The sequence below is a fragment of the Triticum urartu genome, chromosome 4A, assembly GCF_056163025.1.
Source record: "Triticum urartu cultivar PI428250 chromosome 4A, HENAU_Tu73, whole genome shotgun sequence".
Classification (NCBI taxonomy): Eukaryota; Viridiplantae; Streptophyta; class Magnoliopsida; order Poales; family Poaceae; genus Triticum; species Triticum urartu.
In genome coordinates, this window is record NC_141876.1 from 17,176,690 (window position 1) to 17,203,700 (window position 27,011).

Below are 27,011 nucleotides of genomic sequence, written 5' to 3' on the forward strand. Positions count from 1 at the left end.
TGTGGCACCACCACCTGAAGCAGGATATGTTCGGCAGAGATATAAAAACGTGCCTTCGACCCGATGAAAGCGAAGAGACTTCGGATTTCCGACTTCCTCCCGTTCGAAAACATGTGCATTGTGTTGTTTCCATGTCCATCACTTATCTTAATCTCGGCACCACCCCCTTCCTCGCAGAAGGTGGCGGTAACGCTGCCGTCGATCTCAGACTTCGTAATCAGAGCATGGTCACCACTTCTCATCAGTTTTTTTTGAGCATTAGTATAGACACAAGCGCTCATATATACGCGCATACACTTATCCCCCTGAAAGCGCATCGTCGGAAATTCTAAAATAAATCCAGGAATAATGCGAGCATCAGGATTTGAACCCTGGTGGGTTCGGGATACCACTGTCCACCTAACCAACTCAACCACAGGTTGATTCACACCACTTCTCATCAGTTGGAGTGTATTATTGAAGCACACTTTGTAATCATTGTTGTAATTATATTTATCTCCACTTAGGCAAAAAAACCCACAAAAACTTTCTTAGAAAAGAAGCCGAAAAAACGAAGGAGGGCTCTTGTGTGGATACAGCGGGGTGCCCACAGCATGAACAATACTACCCGATTACCCAATTCGGCTGGGCACCACCACCACCCCAACCCCACTGTGTGCGCAACCGGTAGATAAGAGCCGCCCCCGCCCGCCCGCCTTGCCCGACCGCCCACCTCTGACTCGAAGCCGCCACCGCCGCCTGCGACGAGCCCCCAACACCCCACACCCGGCGAGGCGAATTCAAATCTCGCCGGGACACGCACTCGCTCGCCTCCCAACCCCCACCTCGGACCCGGTGGAGCCCTTCGGATTCGCGCGCGCACGCCCCGTGGGCAGATCGGGTTGGAGGCCGTCGACGCCGCGGCAATGGCGGCGGAGGGCGGTACTGGGGCCGCCGACAGGGTCGCCATTGGCGTCTGCGTCATGGAGAAGAAGGTCGGGATCTCTCCTCTCTCTTCCCTTCTCGGTGTTCCACCGTCTCTCAACCCCCCGTCGCTCCGACCCTCCGACCCGCCGTGAATTTTTTCCGTCTTCTCGATGTTCCCACGCGAAGCTCCAGAGTTTCTGCTCTGACCGCCTTTTCCGATTTACCTACCCCGCAGGTGTACTGCTCCCCGATGGAGCAGATTCTCGAGCGGCTCCGCGCGTTTGGAGAATTCGAGGTACGCGCGCGCGATTCCATTCCCCTTTCCCACGCCCGCATTCCTCCGTAATCCCCCCCGCGCCATCAGTTTGCGAAAGCGGAAACGAGTGTACCGCGATTGAAGCAAGCTAGCCAGGCAGCCACGGAGATTGAGTGGACGGCGGAGAATCGCATGTGATGTGATTTCTTTTTCTCAGATTTTTCGAAATATCTTATTGCGAGACACCCGTGAATCTCTGCGGATACCGATTTATTCTGCATCTTTTGTTTGAATATAATATACACGCGGTCTCCATCATGTCATATGTGGTGGTCGTTGCTTTTGCGGTCTGTCCCCGGATTTCCGGGTTATGGCAAACAGGCCCCTCAACACGCACTTGATATAATTGATCACCGCAGGACATGAATCTTGACAAATTTTCTTGCGTGGTGGAGTGCTTTATTTGGACTATACTACTTTAAGCACCGTAGTCGGCAAAACTGAATATTCGCGCTTCAGTGCTCGACATTCTTATAATTTTTGTACCAAATGTTGACTCATGGTACGGGCGTACTATAAGCTACGGAGTGATGGCTGGATATGGTTCCTCAGGATTCCCTGCCAATAAATAACGCCTAGAATGCAACGGGAATTCCAACTTTTGGTCAGATCTGGTCTACTACCACGTTATATTAGTTCATTTGATACATTGGTATCTCAACTTTCCTGGGGGGACCACGTCATTGACCATCCATCCACTTTATTCCAAGGCTGGCCCTGGCCTAGTACTAGTTGGAATAGTTCGTCATGTTTTATGCTTTGTTATTACTAGTACAGTATAATTCAAGCAGCCGCACATGCTTCTCTCATCCATTCATTCATTGCTTTGATCCGGCCATCATGATATGTCTCACATTCTCATGTCTATCTATGGAAGGTGCATGGTTACTACTTACTAGCACCTCCGTGACACTGCTGTCGAACTCTTTTTTAACGGAAATATCGAACTATTCCTCTTTGATGCTTCTCCTATATTGTGAAGACCTATTAATTCTTAAATAGTTTTATGAAACTTGTTGACACATCCACACTGTATTATTTTGGTCTTTTAATTAATTTCATCTAGTGCTATCTCAGTATCACTATCGTCTAACATAATTAATTTTAATGAGCTTCACTTTGTTAATTTATCTTTTTTGCCATATTTAAATTTCTGGTTCTACTTCAGGGGTAAGGGTAACCTTGCCTGTTGCTGGAGCCTTTCAGAGTTCAGACCAGTTATCACTCTGCATTTCATTTAACTATTTTGCAGATCATAATATTTGGAGATAAGGTTATTCTCGAGGACCCTATTGAGATGTATGTAATGAGAACTCAGGTTATTGATAGCTTAATCATTGTTCATTTTTAGTAGAGGTCTATCCATATTACATCAGTACACCTTTTGACTGAAGGCCATAAAACATAATGCGTGTGAGCCTGTATGTTTACTAGTAACATCTCACTTGGCTACAATTGATTTTCAGTTGGCCAAAATGTGACTGCTTGATTGCCTTCTGTTCGTCTGGGTTTCCTCTTCAGAAAGCTCAGGCTTATGCAGCTTTACGAAGGTATGGTTGGATTTTCTCTCTATGCTTGTTCTGTAGGTCCAGGCATATCTTCATGTTTTATCAAACACCTTTGTTTCAAGGTATAGCGTGTCTGAAGACTAGCATGTTAATCTTAATGTATCTTGTCTTAATGTTGTCCTCGCAAACATTTATGCTGGTTTGAACATCTAGCACTAGGAACATAAGAGTAGAGCATATTCAAACTATTTGGTATTTTGCTCATTTCTCAGTTCTTAACTTATGTTCTGATTAATGTTTATATACACACATACATGCTTAAGTGAAGGGCTTATGTTCAAAGTTTTGCTAATTGATCTTCAATAATGTTATGGCTTCTAAAGTATTTTGAAAATTTCTGTATATATCTTGACACTGTCAGTCAAAACACACAACAAACAATTAGATTATTGATCCTGTAGGAGAGCAGATTAACAGTCATTGCCATGCTCAGTGAATGTGAGTTGATCAAAAGAAAGCAACGAGAAAGTGGGACTTTCACTTATTCGTGCAATCACTGCAATATTTTTGCTACTAAGTTACGAAATAGAACTTGAATAAGTATTATCTCATGTTGTAAATGGCAAAACCTTATCTCTGAAGTGGACAGAGGTTACCTTCTCTGTTTAATATTCTTGAGGTTAGTTTGTTCATATCTTCCAGTTAACTTGTATTCTCTAACACCAATTTTGTTTTGTTTGACTGCCAGACCATTTTTAGTGAATGAACTTGAGCCGCAATACCTCCTTCATGACCGTAGAAAAGTATACGAGGTACTATTTCCACTGGAGAATTCATTCAATACCTTCTTTGGCACACAGTAGATCAGAGTCTTCATTCTGTGATCAAATACACTCCAGCGCAACTTATGTATTTTTCTGCATGTGCTTGTGTTCAATGGAGATATTTTTCTGCATGTTATCAGATCAGCTATTTACTATAGTTTTGGAAATAACTGCATTTTTTTCCAACTTATGGCTATATTCCCTTTAGGATATAAACTTTCTGGAAACCCTCATCTTCATTTGCACAATTGTCCTATAAAGAGCCTTCTGACCTTCTCTGTCAGTGAAGTAGATATTGTCTCCATGTGTCAGCGACATGAAAACTCTATTTTCTGGATTAATGCAAGTAGTATTGACAACATGCAGATTATCATTGTTGGCAACCATATTCATGTGCATTTCTCTTACTGGATTTCACCAGAGTACTAGCAATAGGTAGTCTTGGAATCCCCCCCTCCCCCCCCCCCCCCCCCCCCACACACACACACACACACACAAGAAGAACAACAACAAAGCCTCATCGCTTGTTTGCGTGCCCTGTGGATGTGATATGTCAGATATTCGTCTAAATGTCAGCAATAGCATATTATTAGCGAACATGTTCTTTGGTACATTTGAAGCACATGAACATGCTTGTGTTGAGGCGTCAAGAATAGTGACAGTTGTTTCTGTTGAGTTTTGACCTAAATCAGTTTCAGCTTGGCTATGTAATAGCTGTTTAATTTGATATCCACTGACCATACCATAGCATTCTAAATATTGCATGTTCCTTTTTAACGCCCAAATATTGTATGTTATATGGCTATCACATACCATAGCATTCTAAATATTGATACCCACTGTTATATTGCATGTCCCTTTCATTCGGTAACAGATTTTTAACAGTTTGCTGAATATTATTCATGTTTTCTTATTTATACTCTTCTGTCTTTTTCTGTGGAAAACTGACCTAACTGCCATCACTTTTATGCATAAGCATCTTGAGAAGTATGGAATTCCTGTACCAAATTATGCTCTTGTCAATAGAGAGTATCCATACCAAGAGCTAGACCACTTCATTGAGCAAGAAGATTTTGTGGAGATCCATGGAAAGCGCTTTCTTAAGCCCTTTGTGGAGAAACCTGCTAATGGTAATGTTTCAATATTTATCAAATCAATTTCATTCTCTACACTGATATTTGCCACATTGTCAAGAAGTTTTGAGAGTGAACAAAGAACTATATATTCAGTCTCTTTATTATAATACACATGATGAGGTTATTATTTGCTTATAACAAGTTCAGTTATAGAGTTATATGCCATGTGATTCCTTTATTTTTGTATTTTTATTCAGGGGCTGTCCGTAGGACTACAATTTATTAGCCTCTTGATTATACACATATTATGAGGTTATATTCACTTGAAATAACTAGTTATATACTTATATGCCACTGATTTCGTTTGTTTTTGTTCTTCATTCAGGCGATGACCATAGAATTATGATTTATTATCCTAATTCTGCTGGTGGTGGAATGAAAGAACTATTCCGTAAGGTAAACTTTTAAATCAGCATATCATTTGGATGTAGGTTGCTTATTACGATAATCTGTTTCCCGGAGTTTAAAGCCTATCAACTTTCAAATGCTTTGACCTATGAAAAAAGATGAAATAATAATGTAATAAGATTAACCTCTGGAGTCCATATTTCCTAGGGCTGTCTATCCATGTTTTAGATGCTTTGAACTATGGAAATAAAATAAAATAATAAGACAATAATACTTTGGACTTCAATCTTAAAGTTGTTGGTTTGGGCTTTGATTTTCTTTAATTTGGGACACTTGGGACCTTGATTTACCCAATTTATCTCTGTGATGGGAGCTGGGAGCATATCAAAATTTGGGTCCTTTGGAATAGGAGAAATGCAGGGGTTGGGATGTCATTGTAGGTTCCTACAACAACAACAACAACAACAACAACAACAACAACAACAACAACAAAGTCTTTAGTCCCAAACAAGTTGGGGGTAGGTTAGAGGTGAAAATAAGATCTCGCAACCAACATGGTTCTGGCACATGGATAGCAAGCTTCTATGCACCCCTGTCCATGGCTAGTTCTCTATTGATACTCCAGTCCTTCAGATCCCTCTTTACGGACTCCTCCCATGTCAAGTTTGGTCTACCCCGACCTCTCTTGACATTATCGGCACGCTTTAGTCGTTTGCTATGCACTGGCGCTTTTGGAGGCCTGCGCTGAATATGCCCAAACCATCTCAAACGATGTTGGACAAGCTTCTCCTCAATCGGCGCTACCCCAACTCTATCTCGTATATCATCATTCCGAACTTGGTCCTTCCTTGTGTGGTCACACATCCATCTCAACATGCAGATCTCCGCAACACTTAACTGTTGAACATGTCACCTTTTAGTTGGCCAACACTCAGCGCCATACAACATTGCGGGTCGAACCGCCGTCCTATAGAACTTGCCTTTTAGCTTTTGTGGCACTATCTTGTCACAGAGAATGCCAGAAGCTTGGCGCCACTTCATCCATCCGGCTTTGATTCGATGATTCACATCTTCATGTCTAAAGTTGTTCTTCTAAGACACCACCTGCCCGTCAAGGCTAACCTCATCCTCCTCGTAACTAGTAGTACTGAAACCGCACCTCATGTCTCAGTTTTAGTTCTACTAAGTCTAAGGCCTCCTTTGGTTTGGAGGAATTTTGTAGGATTTTCATAGGATAGGATTTCTATAGGAAAAATTCCTTCAGAGCTCTTTGGTTTGTAGGAATGAAATCCTATTCCTATGGAGGAATTCTTTCTATCCTCCACATTTCATAGGAAAATAAACATTAGCCTAGACTCAATGGAAAAAAAATCCTATGGTGCGAATCAAAGGGCATCTCCTTTTCTATTCCTATGCATAGGATTTGAGATGCATGTCATCTCATTTCCTATGACTTTCCTATTCCTATGATTTTCCAATCCTATGAACCAAAGGAGGCCTAAAACCTTTGGATTCCAAGGTTTGTCTCCATAGCTCTAACTTCCTATTGACTCCGTCCGACTATCATTGACTAGCATCACATCATCCGCAAAGAGCATACACCATGGGATATCTCCTCGTATATCCCTTGTGACCTCATCCATCACCAGAGCGAAAAGATAAGGGCTCAAAACTGACCCCTGGTGCAGTCCTATTTTAATCGGGAAGTCATTAGTGTCGCCATCACTTGTTCGAACACTTGTCACAACATTATCATACATGTCCTTGATGAGGGTAATGTACTTTGCTTGGACTTTGTGTTTCTCCAAGGCCCACCACATGACATTCCGCGGTATCTTATCATAGGCCTTCTCCAAGTCAATGAACACCATATGCAGGTCCTTTTACTCCTTGTATCTCTCCATGAGTTGTCGTACCAAGAAAATGGCTTCCATGGTCGGCCTCCCAGGCATGAAACCAAACAGATTTTTGGTCACGCTTGTTATACTTAAGCGGTGCTCAATGACTCTCTCCCATAGCTTCATTGTATGGCTCATCAACTTAATTCCTCGGTAATTAGTACAACTCTGAACATCCTCCTTGTTCTTGAAGATTGGTACTAATATACTCCGTCTCCATTCTTCTGGCATCTTGTTTGCCCGAAAATTGAGGTTGAAAAGCTTAGTTAGCCATACTATAGCTATGTCTCCGAGGCCTCTCCACACCTCAACGGGGATACAATCAGGGCTCATCGCCTTGCCTCCTTTCATCCTTTTTAAAGCCTCCTTGACCTCCGACTCCTGGATTCGCTGCACAAAACGTCTGCTGGTATCATCAAAGGAGTCATCCAGTTCAATGGTAGAGCTCTCAATTTCCCCATTGAACAACTTGTCAAAGTAATCCCGCCATCTATGCTTAATCTCCTCGTCCTTCACCAGGAGCTGGTCTGCTTCGTCCTTGATGCGTTTGACTTGGTCAACATCCCTCGTCTTCCTTCCTCTCTCGGATCTTGGCCATCTTTAGATGTCCCTTTCGCCTTCCTTCGTGTCTAATCGCTGGTAGAGGTCCTCATACGCTTGACCCCTTGCTTCACTCGCAGCTCGCTTTGCGGCCTTCTTTGCCATCTTGTACTTCTCTATGTTGTTTGCACTCCTATCTAGGTAGAGGCGTCTAAAACAATCTTTCTTCTCCTTAATAGCCTTCTGGACATCATCATTCCACCACGAGGTATCTTTAGCTTCTCTTTTACTTCCCTTGGACACTCCAAACTCCTTTGAGGCCACCTTATGAATGCAAGTCGCCGTCTTCATCCACATATTGTTTGCACCGCCTCCTTCCTCTCAAGGGCCCTCCTTAATGACCCTCTCCTTGAACGCCTGAGCTCCCTCCCCCTTGAGCTTCCACCACTTTGTTCTAGCGACTTCGGCACGCTTATCCCGCTGTACACGAATCCGAAAGCGGAAGTCAGCCACCAGCAGCTTATGCTGACGGACAACACTCTCTCCAGGTATCACCTTACAATGTAGACACACACACCTGTCTTCTCTTCCCGAGAGGATGAAATCAATCTGGCTAGAGTGTTGACCACTACTAAAAGTCAGTGGATGTGATTCTCTCTTTTGGAAGAGGGTGTTGGCTATGATCATGTCGTAGGCTAGAGCAAAGCTTAAGACATCTTCTCCTTCTTGATTCTTGATGCCATAACCAAAGCCCCGGTGCACCCCTTCAAAACCTGCGTTAGATGTACCCACGTGGCCATTGAGGTTTCCTATGAAGAGCTTCTCGCCAATTGGTACACTCCTAACCATGTCCTCCAGGCCTTCCCAGAACCCCCTCTTGGTGTTCTCATTGTGGCCTACTTGCGGGGCATATGCGCTGATAACATTGAGAACCAAGTCCCCAACTACCAGCTTGACTAGGATAATCCGGTCCCCATGTCTCTTGACGCCTACCAACTCCATACTTGAGGCTCTTGTTGAGCAAGATGTCTACTCCATTTCTCTTTGCAGCCGTCCCCGTGTACCACAGCTTGAAGCCGGTATCCTCCACCTCCTTCGCCTTCTGTCCCCTCCATGTCCTCCAGGTTCCTACATGATTTTTTTTTTTGAAACGGATACATGATTTCCAAACACAGGGGCTTTGCAGGTGATGCCTTTGGATGGTGCACAACAAATAAGCACATGAATTTTGGAGGATTTGTGTGAATGAGTGAGCGAGGCTACTGGTTTTATAAATTACTCCCTCCGTCCCACAATATAAGACGTTTTTGCAAACTAACATAGCTTGCAAAAACGTCTTATATTGTGGGACGGAGGGAGTATCTATTTGGGTATCAGAGCCATTGTCTAGCCGGTTACCATTCATAAGTACTGGAAAAATAGGAAAAAACTCGAAGTGTTTGGTCAGTAAAGGACTCAGACACAATCGTCTTGACACTCTCTCCTTGATGAATATATTTCAATATAGATAAGCAATTTCCCTGTGTAGAACTGAAGTATTAGCTCGCCTTTTGTCATTTTAAGTACTTAACAAAGCAGAACAGGAAACTGAGAAAATTCCTTATGCCTTATGTATTATTTTTATAAACATTTCTTTTATTGGGATGCAAATTTAAACTTCTTTATATTGTTGAATAAATGTAGGTTGGTAACCGATCTAGTGAATTTCATCCTGATGTCAGGAGAGTTAGGCGTGAGGGATCTTACATTTATGAGGAATTCATGCCTACCGGTGGGACAGATGTGAAAGTAAGATGCCTTTCTGAAGTTCTTGTGTTTATTTATGTATATCTTAATGACATGCTTGCTGTCACTGCTTAGTTCTTGTGTTTATCTATGTATACTTTAATGACATGCACACCGTCCCTGCTTAGTCCTTGCATGACATGCTTTGTCTAGTTGCAAGACAGTCTTTCATGACGTAAATAGTGCCATGCAATATTTACTCTACAAATTGTTCTTTATCTAGCTGGAAGTATTAAAACATGCCTTTTCAGGTTTACACAGTTGGCCCAGGATATGCGCATGCTGAGGCACGCAAATCACCAGTTGTTGATGGTGTTGTTATGAGGAATCCTGACGGGAAAGAAGTAAGATATTACACTTCCATATCCTTCGTATAGTCTGGATATTACACTTCCATATTCTTTGCATAGTCCAGATTCAGATACTCTTTTTTTCAACAACGATTCAAATACTCCCTAGTTTATCTTTTGACTATCCATGGAATGTTTCTTTATATGATTATGTGAATACTGATGCAAAAACTCCAATTTAATGTAAATTTCTGTATGGAAACTTCCCCATAGATGTTGCTATGTTTGCCACTTAGCCCAATGAATGATAATATAACACATGTAAAGTTCAAACTAATAGGTCTCTGCTGAGATGTACATATGTCAGGAAGTAAGCCTAGCTTACTGCATGGGGAGAGTGGATGTACAATCCCACAACTCAGGTTCAAGTCCTCACGGATGCGAACTTAGGTCCTATTAGAGTTAGAGTTATCTTCAGAAAAAAGATTACATCTGCCAGGTCAACATGGTGGTACTCTTCTCCAGCCTGGCCTGTGTTTTGTGGCACATGGTTGTTGAAAACTGCATTTTTGTGTTTGTTTATTGGATGCTATTTCTTAACCATTAGGTCGACCTTTTTGACATAATCTACTTCTTCCATCCCATGGACCCTGGTCCCATTCCGTTCAGCTTCTTAAATGATCCAATTTTCACTTTCCAACTGATCTTTTTTTTGTTCTTATTCTCCTATGTTATTATTTGAAGGTACGTTATCCTGTTCTTTTGACCCCTATGGAGAAACAAATGGCAAGAGATGTCTGCAATGCTTTTAGACAGATGGTAACACTGCTTTTTGTTTCTCTTTATGTATAGTTGTCGCTGGAAATGAATAGCTACCCTCAATTATTATTTTATTTTGTCTGATGGTGAATTATTGAAGTCATGCTGCAATGGGCTTATGATCTTATTAGTTTCCTAATATTTTTTGTACAGTATTTCTCTAGTTGTTTTATAACTCGACAATCAAAATACATGGCTATATGACTTGTACTTTTCACTTTCTACAGAAAAGAAAAACCATATACTCCACCTAAAGCCTTATACTTGATTTCAGTTTCATAATACTTTAATTTTATAATAATTCAATAACTAATGGTGCCAAATATTGTGCTCTTAATCTAATACTCCCTCCGATCCAAAATAAGTGTCGTGGTTTTAGGTTAAATTTGAACTAAACCCACAACACTTATTTTGGATCAGAGGGAGTACTGTTTTTTAAATGTACATGCATGCCATACATTTTCGGAGTTTTAATGCCCGTTCATATGATTCTATACATTTCCTACTTAAGTTGGTGTCTCTTATCTCCTGTTTTCATTTTTCATTCTTGTTGGTTGTACCTTTAGCATTTCATTTCTTATTCCCACTAGATTTATCATCTGTTATCCTTTTTGTCTGACATGTTGCTGGGCATTGGACTGCCAGAAATAAGCATTTTGTTTCATCTTTTTTGTGGTTCTCTTTTATTTAAAAAATGGCTATATTTGTTTCCTGATCAACTGGTCTTGTCAACTGTAGGCCATTTAGGAAAGGAAAAAAGTCCACTTCCCCCTAAATTCTAGCACAAGTTCACTTTTCATCAGTCCTAAACTGTAGAACTGTTTGAACTGCAACCTTGAACTATTGAAATAGTCCACTTTTCACCCTTAAGTGGTTCTAGTTTTGATGACGTGGATGCCATGTGTCCTCCACGTCAGTGCCATTGATAGGGAGAGACCGAGAGAGAGTGCTTGGAAACAAGGGATTGTGGTTTCTTGGTCATGAAAACAAACACTATGGAACAAGCAGTCTAAAAAATTACAGCATTAGGATAAAATCTTTCACAGAAAATACCAGGGATGGAAGAAAAAGGGGAAACTGAGAAAAAATGCCATGGCATTTCAGTGATGTGGCAGTGAGTTTGTAGACTCATGGTATCCACGTCAGCAAAAACCACTTGTGGAACCACTTGAGGTTGAAAAATAGAATGTTTCAATAGTTAATGGTTGCTTTCACACAGTTTTAGGATTTAGGGTTCAAAAGTGAACTTCTGCTAGAGTTCATGATTGAAATTTGGCATTTCCCCTTAGGCAATAGGCAATCATGGTTAAACTAAATAATCAGTTTCACGTTTGGACCTTTAGACAAAAAACAACAAACCAAATATGACACTTAGAGGTAGGGATGCAAGTTGGTTGAATCTCGCATACATGCCATCTTTTGGAAAGTCAACACGGAGTATTAGATTATGTTCATATAGTATATGATTAGATGTTTTCTAACTACTCCCTCTGTAAACTAATATAAGAGCGTTTGGATCACTACTTTAATGATCTAAACACTCTTATATTGATTTACAGAGGGAGTACGATGTATGCTGCTTTCTTCTTCTGATAACCGTTTCTCATTGTCATATTATTTCTTAATTATCTGTCCGCTGAGTTATTGTGTTGTTTTCTACAGGTTTGTGGTTTTGATCTCTTAAGGTGCGATGGAAGATCATACGTTTGTGATGTTAATGGATGGAGCTTTGTAAAAAACTCTTACAAGTGATTTCCTTGATTCTCATTTTCATTACTTTTGAAGAATGTGTATGATAATGTGCGCTGAAACGTTTGGACAAACTTTTATATGATTCAGGTATTATGACGATGCTGCATGCATCATGCGAAAAATATTTCTTGATGCAAAAGCTCCTCATCTTTCATCAACCATTCCTCCAACCCTTCCTTGGAAATCTAAAGCACCAGATCAGTCTACTGAAGGCCTTACACGACAGGGAAGTGGGATCATTGGTACATTCGGTCAGTCAGAAGAACTACGCTGCGTCGTTGTTGTGATACGCCAGTAAGGCTTTTACCGCTGTTTTACTGTCATGAATGGTTGCTGTTAGCGAGTTAGTGCTATATCCTTACATCACATATTTGTTTAGTGGTGATCGGACACCAAAGCAGAAGGTGAAACTGAAAGTTACAGAGGAAAAGCTTCTGAATTTGATGTTGAAGTACAATGGTGGAAAGCCAAGAGCTGAGGTATCCTCTTTGTTTAATCTCAAGTTTTAATTTAACCTATTGGTGATGTTAGAGAAAAAAAAATCTTAACCTGTTGGTGCTCAAATTGTATGACAGTTTTGTGCTTTCCTGGCAGACAAAACTGAAAAGTGCAGTACAATTACAAGACTTGCTAGATGCCACAAGACAACTTGTGCCACCAACTAGGTATCATGTGCTGGAAGAAGTAAATAATTTGTGTATTTACTAAATGGCTAAATTACTTAAATCTAATTGTTTGTTCAACTGTACTTTCATGAAAAAATCTGGAATTGTTTTGTGTATCTTTTAGGTCAGGTCAGGAGAGTGATAGTGATGCTGAAGATTTGGAGCATATTGAAAAGCTTCGTCAAGTCAAAGCAGTACTGGAGGAGGTGATGTCTGTTTATTCAAATCTGCCTGTCCATCACATTTGCTATGGTCATGTGACATGTTAAATATTGGATATCTGTGCTAGTGCAACCATACAAACCACTTCAGTTTGGTATGAGATAAGAAAAAAAAGACGGAAACTTGATAAAAGGATATTCCCTTTATTTCATATACATCAGTAAAATGTTTCAAGTTCAAATTCCTTATGTGCTTGGACAAACTTATGTTTCAAGTTCAATTTTTTTAATCCAAAGTAGTTTGTTGTTCCTTGCTGTTGCTTTGTACTGGGTATGCCCCTTTAGACGGTTTTCATTATTATGGTATTAGCAAATGGATATCAGTAAATGTCCAGTGTGCTTCCTGTAGCTAACTGCAGGAGTGCACTAGTAGTCTTTGCGGCCAATTCAGGATATTCACTCATGGCAGGCATGAATGCTACTTTTAAAAATTTAATCAACAAAGTTGTCGAATGTTTTGATCATTTCTTCCTTTCTGTCTCTCGGTATGACTTGCGTGCTGTTGCAAGAACTATACATGCCAATTTGTTCACCTATTATTTCCCTGTTGTAAATGAATGAATACAACCTTTTAAATTGTCTTGCATATCTTTATCTAGTACCAGAACAAGCTTACTGGAAAAAGAACACAACTGCTTGTACTATATATATGTATCCACTCAGTCTTCTAATGGATGCTGACATATGCCATTGAGACGTTGCACTGATCTTTTAATGAACGCCGAGAACTAATTACTTGTAGTATTTTTTGCAATTCTAGGGTGGGCATTTCTCGGGTATTTATCGGAAAGTGCAGCTAAAGCCACTTAAATGGATTAAAGTTACAGAGCACAATGGTGAAGGTGAAGAGGATCGGCCAATAGAAGCCCTGATGATTCTGAAATATGGTGGTGTACTCACTCATGCTGGGAGAAAGCAGGTTTGTACTTCTAATTTTGTACTTTGTTATTCTATCTTCTCATGTCAACTTTTTCTGATAATTCATTCGAGCTATTCATTTCCAAATGTAATTTAGTATAACTAGCATAGTAACACCCAGTCATTCAGTACAGATGTTTAGAGGAATACTACATTGGCAACCATTTTGCCTTTTCCTATGCTCTGTTACCAGTCGCAGAGCTAAAAGTTTTGTAAAGCCTGGGCACAATGCAAGCCAAGTGACTGACCACAGGGTTTCTTCTCTGCAGAGTGCAGAGAACCACAATCAACGATATTTGGATACACATTATGTAAATACATAGTTCAAAAAAGCGCTAGGCGTTAATTGTGCGTTTTGCCACTGCCTTGCGCTTTTCTGACCAAAGCGCATGTTTATGTGCAGATTAAGCACAGTTATGCGCTAGGCGTTTTGCTATTGCCTAGAGCCTAGGCGCACTTAAGCGCTTGCTTAGGCGTGCCTTTAACTATGTGTAAATACAAGCTCTAGTGTTGAGAACTGCAAATCCATGATTGCTTTAAAGTAAAGGAGCAATTATTGTAATGGTGCCACGCCCTCATGCATGCTGGGCCTAGGAAATAACTTCAAAGCATTCTCAATACCTGCCACATGTTAGCATATGCAAGCATAGTCGTCATCTTTTTGTAGATTGACGTAATCTATGAGTTAGAGAAGTTCTTTTCCATTATTACTTGAAGTAGTAGTACATTTTGGTCCATAGCTTCTTGTTTGGTACTCCCTCCGTCCGGAAAAGCTTGTCCCAAGCTTGTTTCTCAAATGAATGTATCTAGCACTAACTTGATGCTAGATACATCCATTTGAAGGACAAGCTTTTTCGGACGGAGGGAGTAGATAGGCAGCAAAAACTGTTGCCAGTCTAGCACAAAGACTATTTTTTGTCTTTCACAATCACTATAGTAGTCAATAGTGTATGCGACCAGGATCTTTATATAATATTACTCTTATCAACCGCCATCTCTGTCATTTCAATTTTCAAATATTCTTATGTTCAGTGAGGCAAGCTACTTGTCAAATTTTGATATGATGGAAGAACAAATTTCATGCATCTATATTAGTATTTAGTATCAACAATTCAACATACATCTATTGTAACAACATTTTTTTTTTATGATTTTCATTCAGGCAGAAGAACTGGGAAGATTTTTCAGAAACAACATCTATCCAGGTTATTGTTCACATTCTTGTTGTTTCTATTATCTCGTGAAAAGAGTAAAATATTGGATATTCTTGAGAGAGAATATTTATTTTGGTACAATTTTGTTGGTCTCTAACGATGTTCTCAAGAGAAAATTGCGTTGAAGATCTGGAATTTGAGAAGTGATGGTCTTAGCTGAGTGTTCCTAATAATGCGTTCCTGTCTGCTCCCTAAACTTCAAAATCACCAATTCACCATAATGTGTTCCTGACCTTTAACTTCATGCTACTTAAATAGCTCCAAGCCTCCAACAATTTTTCTTTTTAAAAATAGGGCAGCACGGTGCACGCAGCTCCCGCTTGCACAGAGTTTGAGGAAGGGTCTTTTGTACGCAGCCTTTCCCTGCATTTCTGCAAGAGGCTGTTTCCAGGGCTCGAACCCGTGACCTCATGGTCACAAGACAATGCTTTACCGCTGCGCCAAGGCTCCCCTTCATAGCTCCAACAATTTTAGTTATAAAATATTCTAATATGGCAAGCAAGTTTAGATATAGGTGACGAAGGTGGGAACTTGGAATTAAGAATGGTTGGTGCTTTGTTGGGGTCATTAGATGTCATGCAGCTTATAATGATCGTAAAACGGATAAGCGATCATAAAACTCCATTCGGCTTATTATATTTTCCACTTGTTTTAATACTTATGAAACTTCTTTGGTCTTGCACTTGAATTGCATTTCTTGCACTTGAAATTGTTATTCTGACTAGCATGGAATCCTGAATCAGGGGAAGGAACAGGTCTGCTTCGCCTTCATAGCACGTACAGGCACGATTTGAAAATATACAGTTCAGATGAAGGACGTGTTCAGGTAATTCTTTTAGCTGTCCTTTTCAATCCATAGCACCTTTGAAATCCTTTTAGATATTTTCAAGTTAGGTTGCAAAAGTTCATGCTTCTTGCTATGTAATGGTGATTACTGAGAACTCAAATACTTTGTGCTCTGGTAACTAGCTCGATATCTGTGTATGTTTAAACTACGAAAAGTGTAGGACTATGGAGATCCGAGCATCGCTCGGCTGGCTAGCAATGTGATAGCGCATGCTGTCCACTCGCAATTTTTTTTTGAGGAAACGCAAGAAGAGCTTGCATTTCATTGCTTTGGAAAGAAAGGAAGTTTTGGTTACAATCCTCCTAGGAGGGAATTTCAATGCCTGGAGGCACATCAGTGCACGTCCCATGTTTGCGGCAAGATGGCACGAAGCCCTAGGGCGCCGGCTCTGGCCCAGAGGGCGGCCTCGTCTTTGATCTTCGTGAGCAGGTCGGTCGTCGAGGGCCGGCCTCTGTTGAAGATGCAGTCGTTGCGGTGCTTCCATATCATCCATGGGACGAGGAGGGTCGCGGAGGCGAGGCCCTTGTGCATGGGCTTTGGGGTGTCCTGTCGCGCCGTGCGCCACCAGTCGTTGAGGGAGGTCTTGCTGTCAGGCGGGGCACAGGGGAGTCTGAGCCAGTGCAGTACCTCATGCCAGATCAGCCTGGTGAAGGGCAGGCAAGGGTGAGGTGGTGCATGGTCTCGGGGGCCTGGTCGCAGAGGAGGCATCGTGCGGGTGCTGCAGGCCGCGGCGGGCGAGGCGGTCGGCCGTCCAACATCGGTCCAGGCGGGCGAGCCAGTGGAAGAATCGTACGCGCGGGGGTGCCTAGTTCTTCCAGGTGAGCTTCCATGCGTCGTAGCCCGTGGAGCCATTGAAGGTGGCGAGTTAGGCCAATTTGGCGGAGGCGGTCTGGCTCGGCGGAGAGGGTCGTGGCGCTGATTGCCTGCCAGAGCTGTAAGTATTGCCCGATCTCGTGTATGCCGATCGTGCCGTGTATATCCCGTGCCCACTGGTTGGGCTGAAGTCCATCGGCGACGGTCCTGAGCTTGCGGCGGCGCTTGGGGATGCAAGCATAGAGGAGCGGCGCGATCTCGCAAACAGAGCGCCCGCTAATCCATTGATCTTCCTAGAAGAGGGCCTCCGTGCCATTCCCGATTTGCATGGTGGTGGATGCGAAGAAGAATGCGCTCCTCGGCAGTGAATTGCAGGTCGAGGCCGGCCCATGCTCTGGTGCTGTCCGTGTGACTGAACCACAACCAGCGGATGCAGAGCGCGAGGCTGGTTTGGCCGAGGTCGCGCACGCGGAGGCCACCGAGCGAGAGCGGCCTAGCGACGCATTGCCAGTTGACATGGCAGTGGCCTCCATTTGCCTCCGCGCGTCCAGCCCACAGGAAGCCTCGCTGAATTTTCTTGAGTGCCCTGATGGTCTTTTTGGGGGCCGTGAGAGCGAGGAGCTGGTGGATCGGGATTGCGCTGAGGATGGCCTTGACGAACGCGAGGTGGCCGACTTTTTTCATAAGATGCGCCTTCCAGGTGGGTAGTATGCAGGCCGTTTTGTCGATGACGGGCTTCAGCTGTGCGACCGTCGGGTGATGTGGAGTCAAGGGGATGCCCAGATAGGTGATTGGGAACTCGGCGAGGGGGCAGCCCAGCAGGTTGATAGCGGGCGCGGCGTCATCTACGGTGCATCGGATAAGAAGGCAGAGCTTTTGGAGTAGTTGACGAGGAGGCCTAAAGCTCGGCCAAAGAGCAGCAGAATGCTCTTGACGGCAGTGATGTCGCCGATGGTGGGATGGCAGAAGAGGATCACGTCGTCGGCGTAGAGGGAGACCGAGGGGATCGGGCGTCGGGGGTGCAGCCGCTGCAGGACGCCCAGCTCCGTGGTGCGGCGGAGAAGGCGATCCAACGTGTCGACGACAAGGATGAAGAGCTGCGGGGACACGGGGTCTCCTTGGCGGAGGCCACACGGGTGCCAAATGGTGGGGCCGGGGTCTGTTGATGAGCACCTTCGTACTGGCCGAGGAGAGCAAGATGGCGAGCCATTCCAGGAAGCGGGAGCCGAAGCAGTACTGCCGGAGGACCTCGAAGAGGAACGGCCAGTTGATGGTGTCGAAGGCACGAGCCAGGTCCAGCTTCAGGAGGGCGCCGAGCTGCTGCAGGAGGCGCGTGGACTGACGCACGAGGATGAAGTTGTCGTGGAAGCTGCGCCTGGGGATGAATGCGTTCTGGCAAGTGCTGACGAGGCTGCAGAGCTTCCAAGCGAGGCGGTGTGAAAGGACCTTGGCGAAGATTTTGGCGACGAGGTGAATTAGGCTTATGGGCCTAAAGTCACCAAGGCCGCGAGCGTCGCGCGCTTCGGGAGTAGGGTGAGCAGCGCCTGGTTGAGGGAGCAAAAGCCTCGGCCGCACATCTCGTACAACTGCTGAAAAATGTCGACGAAGTCTTATCGAACAATAGGCCAGCACAAGCGCAAGAACTTGGTGGTGTAGCCGTCCGGGCCGGGAGCCTTTCGAGCAGGAGGTGCTTCACTGCCTGCCAAATTCCCTCGGCGTCAAAGGGGGCGTCGAGGTTTGTGGGCGTGATCAGCTTGGTGAGGTCGAGGCTGCAATCGCGGGGCGCCTCACGGCCGAGCAGGGCGTCGAAGTGCGCGTAGGCCGCGGCCGCCATGTCGTAGGGGGCGGAGATCGGGGTGCCGTCCACCGTGAGGCCATGTATCTGATTCTTCTGCCATGGATACGTGCATTGCCGGTGGAAGAATGATGTGTTGGCATCGTCGTCCTTGAGAGTCGCAATGCGGGCGCGCTGTCGGGTGATGGTGCGCTCAAGAGAGGCTAGGCAAGGTAGGAGGCCTTGAATTGCCGTCGAAGCCAGTCTTCGTGCGGGGACAGGGATCGGCTCTCCTGCGCGGTGTCCAGCCTGAGAAGGAGATCCCTGGAGATTGCAAGCTTGAGGCGAACGTTGCCAACAGTTCGCGTGCTCCAACTAGTAAGCTCGTGGTGATTTGCATGCGCCGCATGAGCCGACGGAAGGGGTCGTCGTCGTGGACGGAGTGCTAGGTGCCCGCCACAATGTCGTGGAATCCATCCAACCACATCCAGAATTCCTCGAAATGGAATCATAGATGACCTGGCGGCACCGGTTTGCAATCAAGCAGCAAGGGGCTGTGATCGGAAACGACGGAGGCGAGGCATCGAAGGTGGCACTCCCCATGCAGGTCCTCCCAATCGGGGGTGTAGAGGACGCGGTCAAGGTGCACGAGGATTGGGGGTGATTGCTTGTTGGACCACGTGTACCGCCAACCGTTGAGGTAGACCTCTTTGAGCGCGAGGTCGTTGATTGCACGCCGGAAACGACCCATCATGCGGCGATTGAGGTTGCTGTTATTCTTGTCTTCGTCGCGGTATATGAGGTTGAAATCGCCGCAAAGCATCCGGGGGCCGTCGCAAGCCGCCCGGACGTCGCGTAGCTCCTGTAAGAAGGCGATCTTGTTGGCGTCCAGTTGTGGCCCATAGACCACGGTAATCCACCACGGCGCGCGCGCGCTGGAGGGGGCGGACACCTTGGCCGTCAAGGTGTTTGACGTAAACTCAGGGTCCGAGATGGCCACCTCCTTGCTTTTCCAGGCAAGCAAAATGCCGCCACGGGTGCCGTTCGCGGGGAGGTAAACGTAGTCGTCGAATTCCGAGCCAAGCACTTCGAGGACAATCGCCGAGCAAACCCAAGCCATCTTTGTTTCTTGGAGGCAAACGATGGACACATTAGCGGTTACAACAAGTGAGCGAATGGCGGTGCGGCGGGCGTGCGCGTTGAGGCCACGCACATTCCAGATCAGGATCTTGGGCTCGTAATCCATGGGGAAGAGGTCGACGGTGGGGCGCGAGGGCGCAGTCATGCCTGAATCGGGCTGCTGGCGACCACCGTGGTGATCGGCGCGATCGTGGGATCGATGGCTGAGAGGATGGGCAGAGGGATGGGGGTGGCGAAGAGGCCTTCGTACGCCTTCATCTCGGCCGACGTGATCCTCTGATCGACTCTGCGAGCGCCGCTTAGCTGTTGGCGGGGCTGCAGATTTGCAAGACGGGAAGGCAGCCGAGCGTCCTCGTCGCGGGGTGAAGTTGGGAGGTATGCGTCGCGGGCGTCTGCCGGGGGGTGGGAGGCCGGCATCGATCTGCTTGGTGGCGGCGGCGAGGAAATCTCCTAGAGTCCAGGAAGTAGGCGCCGGCGCGCGTGGGCGGGAGCGGCGAAGGGTGATTGGGGGGGGGGGATGCGAAGCGCGCGGGCGGGCATGGCGACGTGGCATTGGGCTCGACAGAATGCGTCATATGCGTGCCTCCATGTTGGGCCGTCGCCTGCATGTCCCCATGATGGGCTTTTATTCTGTAATAAAATGCTACTTGGGGCTGGTCCCTGGGTGGTCTCATTTTAAATCTTAAGGTGAGACTTGAGCAGTCAGGTATCTAGAAAAGGAACTTTGGGCCTCCTGGGTTGCTCTCCTGGAGGAAGTTTGCCTCAAGCAAAATGTTGAGTGTGCCAAAGCTGATGTTGTCACTGGTGACAATAGTGAAGAGAGTATGGGAAAACCTTGATTTTTTTATTTCTTATTCCTGGTATTTTCAGTAACATTCATGGCAGCATGAGGTGCCCTGATAATAGTAGGCATGTTACGCTATTTGGGGTGCCAATGTTGGTGAAGAAGACTAGGGCGTCGGGGCAGGAGGAAGACTGAGCAGATCCCCTCATGGATCCTTCTGCCGAGCAGCTCCTTTTTCTCTTTTGATATCGTCCTTATTTTCTTTCGCTTATGTTAAGTGTATCTTCTGAAGGGGAGCCTTGGCACAGTGGTAAAAGCTGTTGCGTTGTGACCATGAGGTCATGGGTTCAAGTCCTGGAAACAGCCTCTTACAGAAACGTAGGGAAAGGCTGCGTACAATAGATCCAAAGTGGTCGGACCCTTCTCCGGACCCTGCGCAAGCGGGAGCTACATGCACCGGGCTGCCCTTTTTTATGTTAAGTGTATCTTCTGTCTAGGACTGGGGTTTGAGCAACTCATTTCAAAATACATATTGGCATGCATAATTTTTTCTCATATGCTAATAGTCAATCCTGATTCATTTGTTTCTGATGGTGTACATGTCAGATGTCTGCTGCAGCATTTGCGAAAGGTCTTCTTGATTTGGAAGGACAACTAACTCCCATACTGGTCTGTTGCTTGTTTTCTAGCTGATTCATTTGTTCCTTAATTTCACCTCTCTCTCAAATTTATCTTTTGTATTAACTTTTTCAGGTCTCTCTAGTAAGTAAAGATTCGTCTATGCTAGATGGATTGGAAGATGCTAGCATTGAGATGGATGAAGCTAAGGTTTGCTTTCAAAATTTGATAAAACACACTGTATTTTTCACCTGGGTTCAAGTGGGTGTCTAAAGCTCCCGGGAAAAGGCAGCACATGCACAGTTATGTCACTATTTGTTTTTAGCTCGAGGCAGATCCCGTCATGCCAAAGTTTCCACATTGTTTAGGTCTTGCCTTGGAACATATAGGAGATGATAATGTTGCCTCTTAAGTATGTAGCTTCTATGAACTGCTGTGACCACAAGCAGTTCTGTTAAATTTTCACACCCATGAATGTTGAATCTAACTGCTACCTCAATAATTCTTACTGTTGTTTGGCAATCTTCAGAAGCTCTGTGATGTGATATTCAGTCAGTAGTTATAGGAAAGTCCGAAATTCCACTGTATTAAACTCGTATATCTTTGAAGAGCTAGCATGTTCCCAGTTCCCGCTGCCTCTTAATTGTCTTAAATATCACGTGAGTTTAGTTCATCGTTTATTGTTAGCTAATGTTCAGTAAACTGATTTGCTTTTCAGGCGAGATTGCATGAAATCATCATTTCAAATGCTAAAGCAAATAATACCAATGGATCGGTGGAGTTTCCATGGATGGTTGATGGTGCAGGATTGCCTCCAGATGCTTCTGAACTTCTTCCTAAGATGGTAAAGTATATTGAATGGATCTAAGATAAATCATTTGTTTTAAACATATCTAGCATTATTCACAATATTTATCAATGATGTACTTGCTGTTCTGTTTTGAATAATTCATGATGAAAAATATTTTGTCACTTTTTTAATTGTACTTCAAGTCATAATGATGCAAACAATATTTTTCTGAGTTGCCTCAATAAGATATCAAGAAGTCTGGTTAGGTCTTCTGCCATTCAAATAATTTTAAGAAAATTTGTTTGGTGACACCCAAAGCTCACTATTATAGATTCATCACACCCAATGTGCCAACTCTTTGGTGGGATCATGAAGATAACCAGTCTAAGCTAAGCAAATGAAAGTTGAGAATTTGTGGCGGTGCAGTGCACTATATAACAGCTGTCTGCTGGTGAGTTGGCATGTAGGTCTACTATCAGAGTCTGTTGCCTAAGTGCAGGGTGTGCTGTCATATGGAGTTAGGGATGCACACACAACTTCTGTCTTAATTGCATCAACATCACACAATTATTTTGAAAATTCTTGGACATAATTAAATTTGTTAGTTCCCATCTTTGTGTGTGTTGTAGTCGATTCCTGTAGGGCTCCAGTACAAAAAATGTTTGGTTTCAGTCCTAGATTAAATTTCTAAGCTGCATACTTTTTTTTATGTTGCAACTAATGACTCTCCTTATTGTACATTGATTAGGCCAAGTTGACGAAACAAGTTACTGCACAAGTCAAGCTGCTTGCTGAAGGCGAAGAGGAGAAGCTTGCGCTGACAAGCTCATTTTCTAGATACGACCAAGCAAAGGCTCTTGGGAAAACGACAATTGATGTTGCTCGTATTGCTGCTGGTTTACCTTGTGGTAGTGAAAGCTTCCTCTTGATGTTTGCTCGATGGAAAAAACTTGAGAGAGATTTATATAATGAAAGAAAGGAGTGAGTAAAGTGTTTCACCTTCAGAATATTTCTTAATGTTGTAAATCATTTTTTTGAGTTTTCTTTTGAGCTTATTTTACTCATGGTGCTTTTTAAATCACTGTGCAGCCGATTTGACATTACACAGATTCCAGATGTCTATGACTCGTGCAAGTAAGTGATCTCTGTATTTAAGGAGGGCAAATTAACTTTTTCCCATATACTAGCTTGCATCCTTCATCCATTTGAAACAATCAATGCCCCTTCAGTGTATAAATGCTTAATATGACATGAAGATATCCATGGTTTAAAGTTCCAAAACATAGAAACAAAACTAGCTCAACAAACTTCAGAAAGTTAGAAATTGATGTGTGTGCTGTTGTTCAGCTTATACATAATATGCTCATTTTTCCCTTGAGAATAATTACATCATCATCCTAATACAACAATCTGTAATTGGCGTAACACGTAAGCCTTACAACTGAACTACTGAATGCCATGACAGATATGACCTCGTGCATAATGCTCATCTCAATCTTAAGGGTTTGGAAGAGCTTTACAAAGTTGCTCAAGTAAGCAAGTTTACATTTCGTACTCTTCTGTTTGATATTTCTTTTGATTCTATATATGAAAGTTATTGATTAAGCATATATTTTGTATTTACATCATATAGCCACGTTATTTTGATAGAAGCAACCGAGTACGTATGACAAGCAAAGCTTTGGGGATACATTTCACCAAAGCTGTGAATTCATTGTTTTCTAGCCACAAGTTTGGAAAGGCACCCTATTGTATCATTGTATTGGGTAGAGCCTTGCCTGCTTACTGGAGGCACATATGTTGAATCTTTAAAATAACCATAATCATAGGACTGTAATGACCATTTCAATTTAATGGATGATACAATTCTTAAGTTGAAGTGATCTGTGAGCGAGACTACGTAACTACGTGTTTTAACATTCCTTCTCTTTCTTAGATCCATTGTAGGACATTCAGTTTCAGTGGCGGAGCTAGCTCCCGTCGACCCTGGGCAGCTGCCCGGTCTCAGCCGAGGAAGCTCCATACAAATTTGAGCCAATCGTGCAAATTTTGTTGGTAGTTTAATGGGCAAACGGTAGCTAGTTCAGTGCCTTAATTATTTGCCCAGGCTCTACGATAGTTAATTGACGTCGATAAGTTCTTTGGAGTGTTTTACATGTTCTTCAAACCTTATCTAACACTGATTCTTGTAGCTTCTTGCTGATGGTGTTATTCCAAATGAGTACGGGATCAACCCAAAGCAAAAACTAAAAATTGGATCAAAGGTTTGTTGTCAAGCTAGACGTGCACTGTCTTTTTTCGTCGTTGTAGAACATCGTATGCATACTATGCATACGGTATCTCCAGATGATGAATTATTTATGTGTTCTTCACTTTTATTGGCTTTCCTAGATAGCACGCCGGTTAATGGGAAAAGTTCTAATTGATTTACGGAACACTCGTGAAGAAGCTATTTGTGTTGCTGACCCGAAGTTTACTGAAGATGAAGCTTTATTCCTACCAACAAAAGAAGTAGAGCACCAGCAAAAGATTCAAGTAAGAAATGAGGATGGAAGAAGATCTAGCACCACGAGTGAAAAGTCAATGGACCAAGAAGACGAAGACGATAGAGAAACTAAATACCGCTTAGATCCTAAGTGCGTGCATGTTTTTTCATATTATTGCGACATTAAGTTTCTACTGATTTGCATACAAATTTGATTGTTCTAATAATACTTTATTTCAGGTATGCAAATGTGAAGACACCGGACCGACATGTCCGCACAAGGCTTTATTTCACATCGGTACACCAGAGCACTTCTGTACTTTGTTCTGATCATCATTTTGGAAATCCAAGAGTTGACTAGTGCAATTTCTCCACCAGGAATCCCATATACACTCATTGATGAATGTCCTTCGGTATTGCAACTTGGATGAGTCTCTACATGGAGAGGATAGCCTTGTCTGCCAAAGTACTTTGGACCGATTACATAGAACCAGGGAGCTTGACTACATGAGCAATATTGTGCTTAGAATGTTCGAAAATACAGAGGTAAGGATATTTCTCAATATGTCTGTCAACAGTCTTCACCTTTATTATATTATAATTATAAATAATCCTGCATATTTCTACTATTTATATGAGTTAGCATTTTCAAAAGACTTTGAGCTGAAAGTTTCCTAACCTTATACTAGAATCAAGTATTGTTGACCCTTTTCTTGAAAAAGCTATCTTACTTACTCAAATACTCTCGTGGGAATGAAGTATTGTTGATCCTTTTTCTTCAGAAAGTCTTCAGTGCTCAAATGCCCTACTTGCAATACTCATGTAAACCTGTATTAACTACAATTGAGGGGAGCTTTGGTGCTTAACGAGCTGTTTTGCTTTCGGTCAAAATAACTTGGTTGCTTTGGTGCTTAACTAGCTGTTTTGCTTTCAGTCAAAATAACTCGGTTGTGTGGGGGGCTGGCACTATTGCTAGTTATGTATGCAGCATGGAGTGTTGCATGCCAATTGTCTGGTGCAGCGTCATTTCACTGATGGACTGAGGGGTGATTTTATATAGCATCCAGTGCAATTAGATATTTCTTCATTCCTCAATCATGGGAAAACTACTACCTAATATACCATCTCCATTTGCTATGTTGGGATCTCTGTATTTCATCAGTATATGAAATTGGGCATCAAATCATCTCATAATCTCTTCAGTATTTGTTACTTTCCATCCAAGTGTCTTAGTTTTTGTTAGTATTTCTGGTTACCATTTACCTGGGATGGCGTAGTAGGCAAGTCATTTTTCCAAATAAGTTAGGATTTGGTTATTTTTGAAATGTCATGAAAATGGTTATTTGATAATACGTTATGATAGGGTCATTTCCTATCAATAAGGTGTTATGTGACTAAGTAGTGGCGTCCCCTTGTAGTCTGACTCTTTTTGCCTGGAAAAGCCTTAGTCTATTGATGGTATATGCATGGACGCTCTAGAACCATTCCATTGCTCATGTAATGAAGTTGGGAATAGGATTGCTGGTAGCTCAGAATTCTGTTTATCTGATCTTGCATTGATGGCAAACCTACTTTCCATCCAAATAGTCCTATCCTGTACGTCATGCAAAGTGTCTGCAAGGATGGAACAATTGTGTGATGTGAGAGAGATCAATGTTAGTTGAAATGGTATTGGTGTCGGTTCTCTCTTTAAATCAAGTGTTTCATTATATTCTTCACAAAGTGATAGCAATAAAAGTGAACTTTCTTTTTGGGTGTTTTTCCCTACTGCCTCTAGCTATACATCCAGCATGCCTATCAAAATGTTACTGTACATGGAAAGTTGGTTGTAACTTTCATCTGATTTTGTAGCATCCACAGAATATCCATATAGGCGCTCTTTGCCAATATTGGTATTATCCGTGTACTTCGAAACTTCTGATGCTCACCAAATATACTATTTACAGGTTCCTTTAGAAGATGAGAAAAGGTTCCGGATCGAAATGACATTCAGTCGTGGCGCTGATCTCAGCCCTCTCGAGGTACTCTCACCCACGTCTCTGTATTCACAATCCAGAAGCCTCTGCTTGCTTCGTACTCCACACATTCAGGGTTACTAACAGAACGTATGGTTGGTCCAGGACAAAACCAGTGAAACATCTCCATTGCTCCAGGAGCACACCCTGCCGATAATGGGGCCCGAGAGACTGCAGGAAGTTGGTTCTTGCCTGACACTGGACAAGTTTGAGAAGATGGTGCGGCCATTTGCGATGCCCCCTGAGGACTTTCCTCCGGCTGCACCTACACAGGCCTTAGGATACTTCTCCAAGGGCGCTGGGGTGCTTGAACGGCTGGCTAGTTTCTGGCCTTTCCACAAGGGTGCAGCCAACGGCAAAATAGCCGAAAAAGCTGTGAATTGCCAGAAATAACTTCATGTGAATATTCATTCCTCTTTGTTAACATTTGGTGGCAACACCATTTGCGCAATTTTGTAGAAACTTGGGTTCGTCTTTCAGAAACTGAATCTCACGTGTACTTTTGCCCGGCATCTTTATCTTGAGCATGTTTGTAGGCAAAGCTTCAAAGATATCTGTCTGATGGGTGATGATGTAGAGTTGCGGAACTTGCATCTTGTTTTCTA

General features: G+C 43.4%; 1 protein-coding gene and 1 pseudogene across 2 annotated transcripts; one reads left to right on the plus strand and one right to left on the minus strand.

Annotated features, from left to right (window-relative positions):
- The first annotated feature begins 660 nt into the window (after positions 1-660).
- LOC125550291 (inositol hexakisphosphate and diphosphoinositol-pentakisphosphate kinase VIP2) lies at positions 661-26,957 on the plus strand. Of its 2 annotated transcripts, XM_048713258.2 has the most exons (30): positions 661-974; positions 1,142-1,201; positions 2,475-2,521; positions 2,689-2,772; positions 3,479-3,542; positions 4,531-4,684; positions 5,016-5,086; positions 9,160-9,264; positions 9,513-9,605; positions 10,296-10,370; positions 12,033-12,118; positions 12,210-12,416; positions 12,502-12,601; positions 12,717-12,787; positions 12,912-12,993; positions 13,769-13,927; positions 15,089-15,131; positions 15,884-15,966; positions 21,105-21,167; positions 21,252-21,326; positions 21,835-21,960; positions 22,655-22,887; positions 22,996-23,040; positions 23,372-23,438; positions 24,099-24,170; positions 24,298-24,542; positions 24,632-24,689; positions 24,770-24,937; positions 26,338-26,412; positions 26,512-26,957. In XM_048713258.2, exons 1-30 carry the CDS (start codon positions 906-908, stop codon positions 26,797-26,799), a joined length of 3,168 nt encoding a protein of 1,055 aa, XP_048569215.1. In that variant the 5' UTR covers positions 661-905; the 3' UTR covers positions 26,800-26,957. The 2 variants fall into 2 exon arrangements, with proteins under 2 accessions (XP_048569215.1, XP_048569217.1); XM_048713260.2 differs by lacking the exons at positions 661-974; positions 1,142-1,201; positions 2,475-2,521; positions 2,689-2,772; positions 3,479-3,542 and having other exon boundaries at positions 4,597-4,684; positions 9,198-9,264.
- Positions 16,321-16,852, minus strand: LOC147974493 (uncharacterized; annotated as a pseudogene).
- Positions 26,958-27,011: the final 54 nt, after the last annotated feature.